The sequence below is a fragment of the Syngnathus typhle genome, linkage group LG4 (genome assembly GCF_033458585.1).
Source record: "Syngnathus typhle isolate RoL2023-S1 ecotype Sweden linkage group LG4, RoL_Styp_1.0, whole genome shotgun sequence".
NCBI classification, from domain to species: Eukaryota; Metazoa; Chordata; class Actinopteri; order Syngnathiformes; family Syngnathidae; genus Syngnathus; species Syngnathus typhle.
The window spans coordinates 8,166,082-8,179,322 of NC_083741.1; the positions used below are offsets into that span (position 1 = coordinate 8,166,082).

Here is a 13,241-nt window from a genome sequence, read left to right on the forward strand (position 1 = left end):
TGAAGAGCTCACACCCAGCTCTGTGCGAGTCCTGGAAGCGTGTTTACAGCCTAATTCACACTTCCGCGTTTTCGTTCAGTAATCTGTCCGTTACTGTCTTTTCTCCTTTGCACACTAAACACTACTATCTATTAGTTTCCAGTAAAAAACCAAACAAAAAAACATTAACAGCACTTTGGCAAGTTCATTAGTTAATTAAAAATCTACAGGTAATGTGTCAATGATCCGAGAAAGAAGAAGTTTGAAGTTTATGCTAGAGCACAGGTGTCAAACTTAAGGTCCGGGGGGCAGTTATGGCCCGTCATATCATTTTATGTGGCCCTCAAAGACAAATTGGGAATGGACTACTGTCAATACTAAAATAAAAATAAAAAATTGCTAGCAATTTGTATTACTATTCATCTTTTTAATAGTTTTACTAGTTTTCACTAGTCTATGATTTCAAAACTTGTTATTCATCAATTTGGTGTGTAGCCTATATAGTATAAGATGTTGACAGTCGTAATGTCCCTCCGAAAAAAATATGTCTATGAGTTTGACACCCTTGCACTAGAACATGAAAAGTACATAAGGCGTCAAGGAGGGAATATGTACACCCAACTTTGCCAGTTGTTTTTGAGAGCAGGATCTATCTGCTGCTGATGTAGCCTGTGTTGCCATTCAAGGCTACCTATGATCGGAGGATTCAAAGGGGGTCTTGTATCGCTCCCCTCCAGCCCCCGCCCTTTCGAAACGACCCCTCCCGACAATTATGAAACACTACCGCGCTCTGTACCCTCACGGGAATTACCCTATAAACATCCACTGTATTGTTTTGTTTTTTTCCAATGTGTAAATAAGCACAAAAGCATACCCACATCAGACAGGCTAGAAATCAATTGTGTTAAGAAGCCACACAGATGACAAATAAACGAGCTTGGCTTCCTTTGTGAATCCCCTCAGTGTAAGGAACTATAGAGAAGCCAGCAAGCTGTGTGGAAAGTGGGCAATGCAACCAAGCAAGCTGTTTGTGTGTGTGGGGAAAGGTCATGTCGTAATGAATGATATTAAATTCATCGCAGGTTATTTCCATTATGTATTCTACCACCCAACAAATGCAAATCTTTTTGTTTTTAACACATCTTTTCATATCCCACTCATGCTCCAGCTGTCCTGGATGGTGTGGAGCGACTCACGGCGGAGGAGATGGATGAGAGGCGACAGCAAAACATGGCCTATGAGTATCTGTGTCATCTCGAAGAAGCGAAAAGGTGAGAGCTAGAAGAAGTCCAATCCAGTGATCAGCGGTGCAATTCGTCACAACTAACTTTGTTATAACTTGAGAATCAGCATGGCCTTGAATGCCGTATTGCTAGGCTTTTGTTCAAATTTGGAATTGGACCTTGTGGTTCGCGATCTCATGAATAGGTAGGACTTGATTATTCACAAAACATGTAAGGCCTTTAGTACTCACTCAATGTCTAGTACTGGCCCATTCATGTACTTGAAGCAGGTTACAACTAGCTTGTAGGTTTCTATCAATTACGTGGAACGTGCCATGAATAACTCGTAACTTTGCTATGTGAAACTCGCAAGAGTGCTTTTCCTTTTTTGTCCTTATCTATTCCTTGTCTGGTAAAATTGTCCTACATGACTGTATCTGGATATAGAAGAGAGTTTCGGCCTGATGGTTTAATACTATATACTTAAGCGCTGCTGGAGTTTATGCCATTGCAGGTGAGGTCTGCTCCTTTGTTTGCCCACACATATTCATGAGAGTGTGTTAACAGCTGAATATGTTTGCTTTCGCTGCTGCACGGGTAGACTGGGGCGCCAGCAGGCTCGCAGATTTAAAAGAGGAAGGATTGTATGAGGCAGGAAGTGACTCAGTCCCCCGTTGATTTTTTTTATTTACCACTGTTGCCACAGAAACAAGCCGTTGTCATAGTAACAGGTTTCGGAGTGAGTACTGTAGTTGGCGTTGCTGCAAAAGTAAAAGCTTTCATTCAAAATAGTTAAATGTTAGTTTGTAACCATCAACTCTGCATGCATCAGCCAGCCGTTGTGTTCTGGAATGTTTGAGTGATATATGAATGTTGCGAGCTTTTTATAGTGTAAAACAAAGAATCGGCATACAAGTAATGTGTGGCATGCTCCAGAGAAGAATGTTTTTAAAATATCCTCCCAAGTTTTTAGTGACATGGCTTTTCCATCACATACCACCACACGTGCCAGATCACACTATGACGGATTTTCTTTTTGGAAATCAACACGTCACTGTGGAAGAGTTTGTCTGTTACGCACACCTTCTCTTTCAGATGATTCTTTTAAATGTTTTCCCAGCTGTCTCACTGCATACAGTGGAACATCTCAATTTAAATGTCTCTAATTATGACGTACAATTTGAAAATTTGGGTAATAAAATCGATCTGCCCAAAGCTGCGCCTTTCATTGATGTGCACAAGCGTGATTTTTGACTTGTTTAAAATAGTGTTATTATAAAATGATTGGTTTTGATTGGCAAATGAGTGACACCGCATACCTTCTATCTCTGATAGGTTGTTTTTCGTTGGGTGTGTTTATTCTTAGAAAAAATAAAATAAAAAATATAAACGTATACTTAAGACTTTTTCTGTGTTAGGTTTTATTATGCTTGACTCTTAAATTCAAGAAAAGGTGTTTTTTAATAGTGGTGTCATCAATTTTGTATTATTATTTGCAGATGTTGACACTTAAAAATTGACTCAAAAGTTTTCTGTTCTGGAAGGACACTCTGCTTTTGTTGCTTTTATGACTTTTGTACTTCTGACTCTTCTCTTGTGTTTTTTTTTTCATCCGTACTGATTTTTTGTTTCCCTTCTGTTTTAGCTTAAGTTTTGTTGCTTCTATTTTCGTAGAAGTTAATATTACGACCTGTACAATACAAATATAATGTATTATTATTATTATCATCATCTTTGGTTGTCATCAATAATCAATCATCAATAATAATGGTGGTATTTGTTCAACAAGTATCACAATAATGTGGACCATTGTGGACCATTGTTGAGCCAAAAAGGACCCCTCTTGAGTTTGCAAGCTCACTTTTTCAAATGTTGGATTCTTCCCTTATTTCGTATTTGCATCTTTCTCCTCAGTTAATAATCATTTATGTCACCGTGGTAGAAAGAATCCTTCAAAAGTATGAAGTCACGCTGGATTGATTTTAACAAGCTGCTCATGTTGGTGTGGCACCTGCGTGCTGTCAGCTGGATTGTGGTTGACCGCTTGTGGAATGAAGGGAATTCGTCTTGCAGGTGCACAGCAGGGTGTGTGGGCACACTAACCATTTGAGCTGAAGGAATGCAGTGTGACACTTTTCTTTATAGCAACATTACATCTGATGTGTATTTATTGGAGCAGAGAAATCCTTCATGGCTTGAGTGAAGATGTTAAATTCATTACTTTAACTGTCATGAACACATTTTTACTTGCATTGTTTGTATTTAGTTTGACATTTGTCATGTCACATGACATCATTCTGTTTGCGATGTACCTAGCGTGTTTTTGTTTTTTTTACTTTAAAAATCATTATTTATTGGCATGTGCAAGCTAAAATGACAAGTACACACAGCTGCATATTTATGTAAGTGACTTCTCTTATTTACTGTGCAAACTACAGTATTCCTTTTAGTCCTTGTTAAATGCAACCAGTGGGGAAGAAGCTTGTTTTTCAACTAATTATTTATATACGTTAAACTTGTTTTTGAAGTGAATGTCGATTAGACATGTCGCAATTGCTCACCTCTCTGTTGATCGCTCAACAGCTCTGATGCCATTTGCTCTTAAGCGGTGTTTTGTAAATAGATGTATTGTTACAGGTTATTTTCCATGACAACATCTAAAGTGTGACACTCACTTTATGGCAGTGCTTCTCAATTATTTTCTGTTACGCCCCCCCCTAGCAAGAAGAAAACTATTCGCGCCCCCCCCTCCCCACCGTGACTATCCTAACTTGTCTTGTAAGTCGTAAAATGTTGCACTGTCGCAAACGTGACAGATGTAACGATGAGAGCGCCACTGCCCCCTGCTGTAGTAAAGGCGCAATTACACTTTATTCTAGTACTGCCAAAAAAAAAGCCTGTTCCTCAGGGTCACACGCGCCCCCCCCAGATATAGCACCGCGCCCCCCAAGGGGGGCGCGCCCCACTATTTGAGAAGCACTGCTTTATGGGAACATGAGATTAATGAGAGAAATTTGGGATTGCCAATATTATTCATACCCGACTTTGGTTGTTCTAGTTCTTTAATTAATGCTCACACAGAATATGCGTGTGGTTTGAGGCAATTCTGGAGTCAATATGCAGATGAACAACATGAGCGCTTGTATATGCTAATGAGGAATTGATAGTTCTGCGTTTCAAAAAAATTAATCAATCTACATTCATTCCACAGATTGTGTGTTATTGCACAATCACAGATAGCTAATATTTTGTTTACCTAGTTTAGTTACACAGGAGTGCAAATATAGCTCTTAGTATGGTGCAGTTTGACACCACTGCAAACTACAACAATGACAATATCGTTTGTATTGTTTAATACAGACTTGAGTCAATTCAATTTTGCTTACTATTTAAGCAGAAATATTGATAATGTTTTTTAGTTATATATGCCATCCACAGTGGTTAGGTGAAAAAACTCTTACATTAAAGACAGCCAATCGAATGTTGCCTAAAAACTTATTTACACTCACTGGCCAATAATTTCTACTTCTTTGACAGTGTCAATAGTAACTGTGATTAATTATTTTATATTAAGTTACCAACTTGATTTATATGAGTTTTAAGACCGCTTGTATTTTTTGTTTACATGTGTTTTTCCAGCCTGGTATGTGTTGCAAGTGACTTAAAACATGGCTAAAGAATTCAAAGAATTTGGCCTGTACATTGCAGCGGGTTTCATCGTTGACAGTCATCTGTTAAGCAACTTAAATTGACAGTAAAAACACTGGCAGAACAACCCCTCATCAGAAAAAGTCTGAAATGTTGGTTTGAGAGCAGACACTGGAGAAAAAGGCTTTCCTTATCTTGCAACAGTCGTCACCACATTTTCCATGTAGTTTCTACATTTGTTATGTCAGGTAACGACTGACTCTGCTTGAAATCAGATTTGATGGTCAGAAGCAAAAAAAAATATATCTTGATGAGTTGGTTTTCCGCGCTCTCTTTCTTAACAGAGATGGAAACAAATGAACCTCATATTTTACCTTCTGGACAAAATAGACAAAAGAAATGCATTTTTGCAACTGTTGACTTGGAGTAGCCACTGGAAGTTCACTTCACTTGACAACTAAATGGCAATAAAGCAGTTCAATTTCTAAGTGGTGCTTTAACTTGCCATGGTTGCAGAGTTATAACATTTCATAGTCACTGAATGGTACTTGTATGTATGGAGCATTAGAGTTAGAGTAGGAATAAAATGAGGTAACAAGAAAGGGGTGTTTTTGGAATCTTGCTGTTGTATCAAGCAATCCCATCACAATGTTACTGTAAACTCCTGTTTAACAGGTTAAATTGACAGTAAACATATTCTCTCTAATCCAGCATGCATAGATAAATGCTGTTTTAGATTATACCTCTTTTGCCGCTTGATATAAATGTCAATTTCCAAAAGCGACTCCTAATCAACTCTCCTAAACAAGTGATTGGATCATAGCATTTGCTATGATGCAGTAGCATCCTGATAGACTTTGTTTACACAAAACTCAATTTTTAAGGAAGCGCCATGTGTTCTCGCTGTGAGCCTCCAATGCAATACAAACCCAGTTCCTTCCTCAAGATCAGCTCATTTACTTGTAATTTCCTGTTTTTAAACTGCGCAAATACTCTTGTGAATTGCTGCTGCTGAAGTACACATTATGCAACACCAGAGCAACATATATATATGTATGTAATCCCTCGCTACATCGCGGTTCGTTTATCGCAGTTTCAGTACATCGCGGATTTTTTTCAAAATTAGAAGAAGAAAAAAAATCACAAATTCAAAATGAGCCTTCTAAATTGAGGAATTATGGCGCAAAAGTTGCCCGCACACCAACAGAAGGTAGGGACTGTCGACACAATTGTAGTTCGTACACCTTTTCATGAAAACAAGTTGTTATAATAATAAGAGCTCTAAAAACATATTTACAGTATTGTTATAATTTTTTAATAATAATAATAGTTCTAAAATTATATTTACAGTATGTATACTTTAGCTACATCTACATATGTTACATGCACACACGCACCAACACACACACACACACACACACACACACACACACACACACACACAAAACAAAAATAATATTTTGTGATAGGACCTGCCCTTGGGTAACTAATATTTGATCAGTGTCTGCACCTAATAAACAAAATGAACATCTCCAGTTAGTTTTTGAGCAAATAATTTTGTAACTATTTGTTAAACCTAAAACACACATTGAGTTTGGTCATAATCCCGCTAATATTTGTTCAGTTATCACACTCGCACTGGATGAATGAACACATCCTTCCCAAAGCCATATTTCTAGTTTGATTAAGCAATGGATGAAGTATACTACTACTATGTTCATCGTGGATTACATTGATAGAGATGTAATTTTCAAAAAAAGAAAAGATGAAAAACCATTTCAAATATAAAAGTAAAATAGGACAGTAAAAGCAAAGTATTGTAGATTGTTGTTGTTGAGCCTTGGCAGAATAGTTGCGCATTTAGATATGCAGACTCCTCTGTCAAGGCAAGAATGGCGTCATTTGAGATTTTTGGCTGGTTGCACAACTTGAGAAGGCTGAGAGTTTCACTCCTGGCTTGGATGACAACCTGGAGAAAGTCATTGTGTTTGAACCTGGTGATGCAACTTGCCAGTCTGCTGAAACTGCTGTCTCGGTTACCCCCCACACCACCACTAGTCATCCCTTTCTCCCCATTTCCACTTGATTAGCAGGTCTACCTGACTCTGACCCTCAGGGCCACTTAGGTTTCTGTTTTTACAGCTTTTCAAATTTGTATCCAGCTGGTATTTACGCTCTGGTGGCCTCTGCAGCCGATGGAAATTGCTGAAATACTGCGGACTCATTATTTTTGTGAGCAATGTCACAGCATGCCTCTTGCAAAGGCAGAATCTTCTACTTGTACTTTTCTTAATCAGGACGTCCACTACCCACCATAAAACTCTTTAGTTACAATGGCAAATCATATAAGATCCAAACTATGTAACTAGCTGCTTCCCTAAGTGAAGCGAAGATAGTTGAGAGTGAACAGGAGAGAAATAAGGCTCTACGAGAGGAGTCAAAATTTGTGGCATTCCGAATCTAAATGATTTTTGTCCATGTTGTAAAATTAACTCACTGGTTTGGGTTTAGGATGTTGTCTTATAATTGGGAGTTGTTAAAGATTAAATTAATGTCCATAATGACAATTACAGAGAATAAACAAAAGAAACAATCGCTACTTTTCTGTTAACCTTTTTTTTAATGAAATATGTTGGCTGGTATGTTGTCAGTTCACGTACTTTCATTGTTTGTTTATAGGCCACAGTGCTTTCTAAACAATGGGACCGCTGAGCCCATTTGGGGGCCTCCTGCAATAAACAAAAGAATAGCACTTCACAGCCATAACTCATCTGCCAGGCTGGTCTTGTTAATAAGGCCCCATAATGTTGAATATTGAATATCAATTAACTTTCAACCTCTTTGTATGCACAGTTAGTGAATAAGGATGCTTGTGCGGATATGAAGTCAGCAAGGTCACTCCAGGTGTCATGTAAATTGTGCTTTAGGACAGAGGATGCATTTCCACACCCGTGGCTGGAGGCAGCGCTGATCTCTTCCTGGAGAGACAGTGGTCAGTCGCAGGGCTCTTCCTATGAGACTGACCTGTGACCTCAGCAAAACTCCAGTTTCCTACTGCGGCACAGAAGGAAGATATGATCATTCCTTTCCATTGTATTCATTTTCTGCACCCACTTTGATGTCATGTGGAAGAATATTAGGATTGTTTTGGCTTTTGAGTTTCCTGCAATTGTCATTTGTGTAAACCTCTGTACAAATTGATGACAACGTTGCTAATTTGACAACTCGGAGTACCGATATGCCAACTCATTTTGACGATAGTAATGCAAGTGTGGTTTATTTATTATCCTTTGTGTATGTTGACAGAGACCTGTTATCAATTAGACACTAGGGAACTGTTCTAAATTGAGGAAGAGATTGTATAATAATATATGAATATGGAGTACTGTATTTTCCGGACTATAAATCGCTCCGGAATATAAGTCGCACCAGCCATAAAATGCCTAATAAAGAAGAAAAAAACGTATATAGGTCGCACCGGAGTACAAGTCGCATTTTTGGGGGAACTTTATTTGACAAAACACATCACGTACAGACATGAATAGGCAACAACAGGCTAAATGATATGGTTTGCTAGCGTTACGTACCGTTTTTTTCCATGTATAATGCGCCCCCATGTATAATAGGCACCCTAAAAATGGCATGTCGATGCTGGAAAAAAGCCTGTACCCATGTACACCCAAATTTTGACTCCTACTTAAATCCGTAAACGTAAAATGCGCCTTCAGTAGTCTAGACATGATATTCCAATAATCTTTTTTATCTCAGGGGGTGGCCATTTTGCCACTTGCTATCGACTGAAAATGACATCAGTGCATAAGTGCGCAGGTAACAACCATCATAGCGCGCCTGTTTTCAAGGTTTGGTCATGTGACAGTTGCAAGCTGAGCCCTTGGGCACTGTGATGTCATTTTCCGTCTACTCCAAGTGGCAGTATGAGACAAAATGGCAGTCCCCAGAAATGCATGAAAAGGGTGGATTTTTCAGCTTAATTCATATTCCACAGACACAGTATTCATCAGAATAATGTGTTTTGAATATTGGGGGCACAAAGAACATGAAAAAAAAAATCTTTTTGACTTGACTAGACATACCAAAACACCATTGGTCCCAGATCTGTCAAACACTGTGGGCTAAATGCTAAAAAAATGGCATGCTAGCTCAGTAAAAGAGAAAAGAGAGAAATTTAACAGTACCAAAATAGTGTTCTTGTTGAGACACTGGCAACAATGTTTTAGACCCCTCAAAAGTTCTAACTAGTTTTGTGTACTATTCTTATTTGTTGAGACTTGCATGTTACTAATTAAAAGTTCAAATGCATTTTGGCTACTTTCCACTTTTGTTGAAACCACTCACCAGCTTTCAAAAATCTCAATTATAGCTGCTGTCTTACAGATTTAGAGGTGGGTGTGTCCGTGTTTGTGTGAGGCTGGAAAGGGTGTGTCGCCTGATAAAGGAGCCATTAGTCTTCATGGGGCCTTTCACTGCTCCAGTGCATAGTGAAAGGGGGAGTTTGTTCCTGTCTGGCAGGCCTAGCCTTGGCACTACGGGACGGCCACCCCAACTTCAATAGAAAGCCTGTGTCCCAACATCTCTAGTTGTTTCAGCTGAGAGGGCGCTGGCTCCCAAGAGACATGTTGGTGTGTAGCCGTGTATGTGTATGAGGTCCAAGTATCTCAAATGATTTAAAGTGTAATATTTTTAAGATTGTGACTAGACTCAAATAGAGTAAGTCACTAAGGTATGTACACATAGCTCCGGTTCCGTAAATAGGTAAACGTGAGGTGTAGATGTTGTAAATGATTATTAAATGTTCCAACCATGCCGTTGCTTGACAAAGACCTCGGTTGTGGATAAGTGGGAGTGTTTTCTTAGCAGCATGAAAACAGTGAGACTGCATGTGCCTATTTCTAAAAGGCCAAGTGTGACCTCACTCTGTCTGCCCTCACTCTGTTTCCTTGCCAGCCAAGGCTTTCCTTATCAGATCTGATACAAGAAGGTCTTAATGTAAATAATTCAAATTGATTATCGGTGACAGGAGTAATGTATGAAAGTGTAAATGTGAATTTTACCTTGGCTAAGAAGTTTGCAATGTTATTCTTTGTGCGATTAGAGGACTTCCCTGTGACCAATCTGAATGTCTTTTCTTCCTTATCTTAACGGTACAACATAGTTTCTTCCTTGCCGCTAATCTTATTTTAACGGTACATTGTATCGTGCCTGTCTCTTGACAGGCTTAACACAAACCTTTCATGTGCAGCCGACAGAGCAAGCAATGCTAATTTGTCTTGATCACCAAAACTAGATGGCCAAGTCGTCTCATTTTTTTGTTCAATAAGTCTTTCCTGAAATAATTCTTCAGATTTATTCAGACGGTAGTGGTTTTTTTTTTCTTTCTTTTTTAGAGCACTTATAGTTTTGCATTTAGTCCGAGAACGTTTTCTTGACCTCTTGGCTAAAATGAGTCTCTTGAGTGTGGTTAACAAAGATCAAGACCAAGACCATCGTACTTTTGCATTGTTCTCGTTTGTCATAACTGGCTTGTTCCGGAAGATCTATTCAATGCAGCACTTTTTTTTGCAGTTCTCTGCGCTAAAAGGCAAACCAAAGACTAAAAAAGTGAAGCAAGTAGAGCTGAGCTAAGCAGAACCTGTTTAAGACAGGCATTTGACATCCGCCATGTCTTCTACTTCAACACAGAGTTACAAAAAAATGATTGTATCAATGATTCCTTAAGGTTTCAACTTTGTTATTGAAGTGTTAGTATAGTGTGGGCAAAGTAATTAGTGCCTTTTAACTTACTGCAAGCTAGTCTAAAAAAAAAAAAAGACATTGAATCAACTATTTGTGCTGGATGTCATTTCAACGTTCCAAAGGACCAAGGTGAACTGCTGAGTCACTAATACTAATTTTCTTAATCTGTTTTAGTCATAGACCAACATGACACATTTACATGTTTCAGCTTGTTTACGTAACTACTTGATCTCATCACACTCATTTGAATGGAATGATATGTTGCCAAGCCAAAAAAAACTGTCAAAGCAGGTGACTTGTGAACCCAGAGATTCTTCATGTTCAAATAAAAAATATGCCAATACAATTATTTGTTAAAGCTTCTTTAAAAGTTACACATAAGTTACATGCACATTAATAGAAATATTTATAAGCATATTCTATTAAGCTAAAATGTATTTCTTCTGCTTAAAGGAAGTATATTTAGCTACACTACCCGTTTGTTCAAGTTACCGGGCGCTGAAGACATGAGTTTGTGGAATTCAGTCACACCAGGAGGATCCATGTAGCAGAGCTCGGCAGGTCTCCCTGATGGCTAAGGCCTAACACAGGGCAAGAATGTAGTTTCACATTATGACCTAAAAGAAATGAAATGTGACACATGAGGAATGCTGGGAACTCTATTTGAGGGGCTAAACTGGACTGGGTTATTTGTGTTAAAATAAAGGCGCTTTTGGAATGGAATGAGCTATGAATTTCAATAAAAAGGCATCTCGACTTCTTGTGTTTTTTCCCTTCTGGCTCAAAATGTCATTTAATCATTTGTGGTAAAAGCTTCTTAGCAATAATTTAGTCAAACAGACACTCTAAAAGAATTGACTGATGCGGATCTAATGTTGAACTTGCAGATGGATGGAGGCCTGTTTGGATGAAGAGTTACCTCCAACCACTGAGCTGGAGGAGGGTCTGCGGAATGGAGTTTATCTGGCCAAACTTGGCAACTTCTTTGCACCACGCACCGTCTCCCTTAAGAAGATCTATGATCGTGAGCAGACTCGTTACAAGGTGATGGCAACTTGTGTATTTCAGCAAATTTGGTATTCATAAAGGTTGTAAAAAAAGTTCATCCCTGAACCTAACCAGCTTTACATGCAGAAAATAATCTACTGACAGACGGTTCAAAACACCTTTATTTACATTTTCCTACACAAGCTAACTCAATATGCTTCACGTAAATAAAAGTACATCATTTAAAAGCATTTACAAAACAAAGGAGTTCAAGACATTGAAAACCAAAGTAAAGGAATAAAAGTAGCTTCCTAAAATTACTAAAAGAACGTACAGTGCAAGCGAACATGATTTTTCAAAAATGCTTTGAAAGACTTTAATCATTTGTATGAGAAAAGAGCATAGTTTTAAACCTGGATGTAAAAGCATTCACACTTGGGGCTGACTTTACTTCTGTTGGCAACTTGTTCCATTTCTGTGTTGTGTGCTGCAGAACAGCTAAATTATGCTACCATGTTTGCTGTGAGGTCAGGGGCTCCACTAATTGACCAAAGAGGCTTGTGTTCCAACACTATCTCTTGATTGCATTCCAAACCGTGATTTATAGACCAGTAGCATGAGCTGCAGTGTTCTGAATGAGCTCCAGCAGTTTGATGCTCTTTGGTAAAAGCCCAGTCAGTAGATCAAAACACAAAAGCCAAAGAAAATGTAGGTTCAACTAGTCATTCATTTCTTTTAGACAGTGACACAACACTTTAATTTTAACTGGTGTCATTATCAGCTGCATAGTTCTGAAGAATTTGACTTTAGGCATATAGGGACTGAACAGAAGGACACACATGATCCTATGATGTACAGTGAAACATCAAGTTACAAACTTAATTGGTTCAGTAAGTCCGTTTGTAATCTAAAATATTTCAATAAATAACACACACACTGAATAGGTTACCAAATATTGTTCCGGATATTAAGGGTATGATACATCAAAGTTTGTTAATCACGCGGAAACGTTTTCAGAGAGTATGACAATGCAGCGTAAATAATTCATCAAGATGCTGAATGCTGTATGCAGAAAAGTGATTGAAGCGATGAATCATGTAATGATGCTGAACTTTTGCTCTTACTCCTATGAATGAACATGCGAGTATTGTTGAACCTGCCCCAATTGTTCTTGAGACCTTTTGCCTACAAACCTCCTATGACCAAATTTGGTCAATTTCATATTTATTCCACAAATTGCTTCTATTGGGCAGTCCCCACCTGTATGTGTTGATTTGACAACGGATTGATTGAACTAAACCAGGGGTGTCAAACTCATTTTTGTCGCGGGCCACATTGTAGTCAAAGTTTCCCTCGACGGGCCATTATGACTGTCAACCCAAATAAATAAACGCCTCATATTATATACAGTATAAGCTACAAAATAAACTGACAAATAATTGTTTTTTCAAATCAGACTAGTGGAAACGTTTTAAATATTTCAAAAATAATTTTAAGAAGATTCTTACGACAATTTGCAATTTTAGTATGACATCAATTTAATGCACAATTTGTCGTTGCGGGCCACAGAAAATGATACAGTGGGCCATAACTGGCCCCCGGGCCTCGAGTTTGACACCTGTGAACTAAACTGTTGAAAATGCCTTTGAC

At 38.4% G+C, this 13,241-nt stretch overlaps 1 protein-coding gene across 1 annotated transcript in view; it reads left to right on the forward strand.

Annotated features, from left to right (window-relative positions):
- The window catches only part of iqgap1 (IQ motif containing GTPase activating protein 1), a 36,265-nt gene that overhangs the window by 393 nt on the left and 22,631 nt on the right, over positions 1-13,241 (forward strand). The window contains exons 2-3 of the mRNA XM_061276766.1: positions 1,148-1,250; positions 11,492-11,648. Of these exons, the coding sequence (XP_061132750.1) occupies positions 1,148-1,250; positions 11,492-11,648 (260 nt within the window). The remainder of the gene's footprint in view (positions 1-1,147; positions 1,251-11,491; positions 11,649-13,241) is intronic.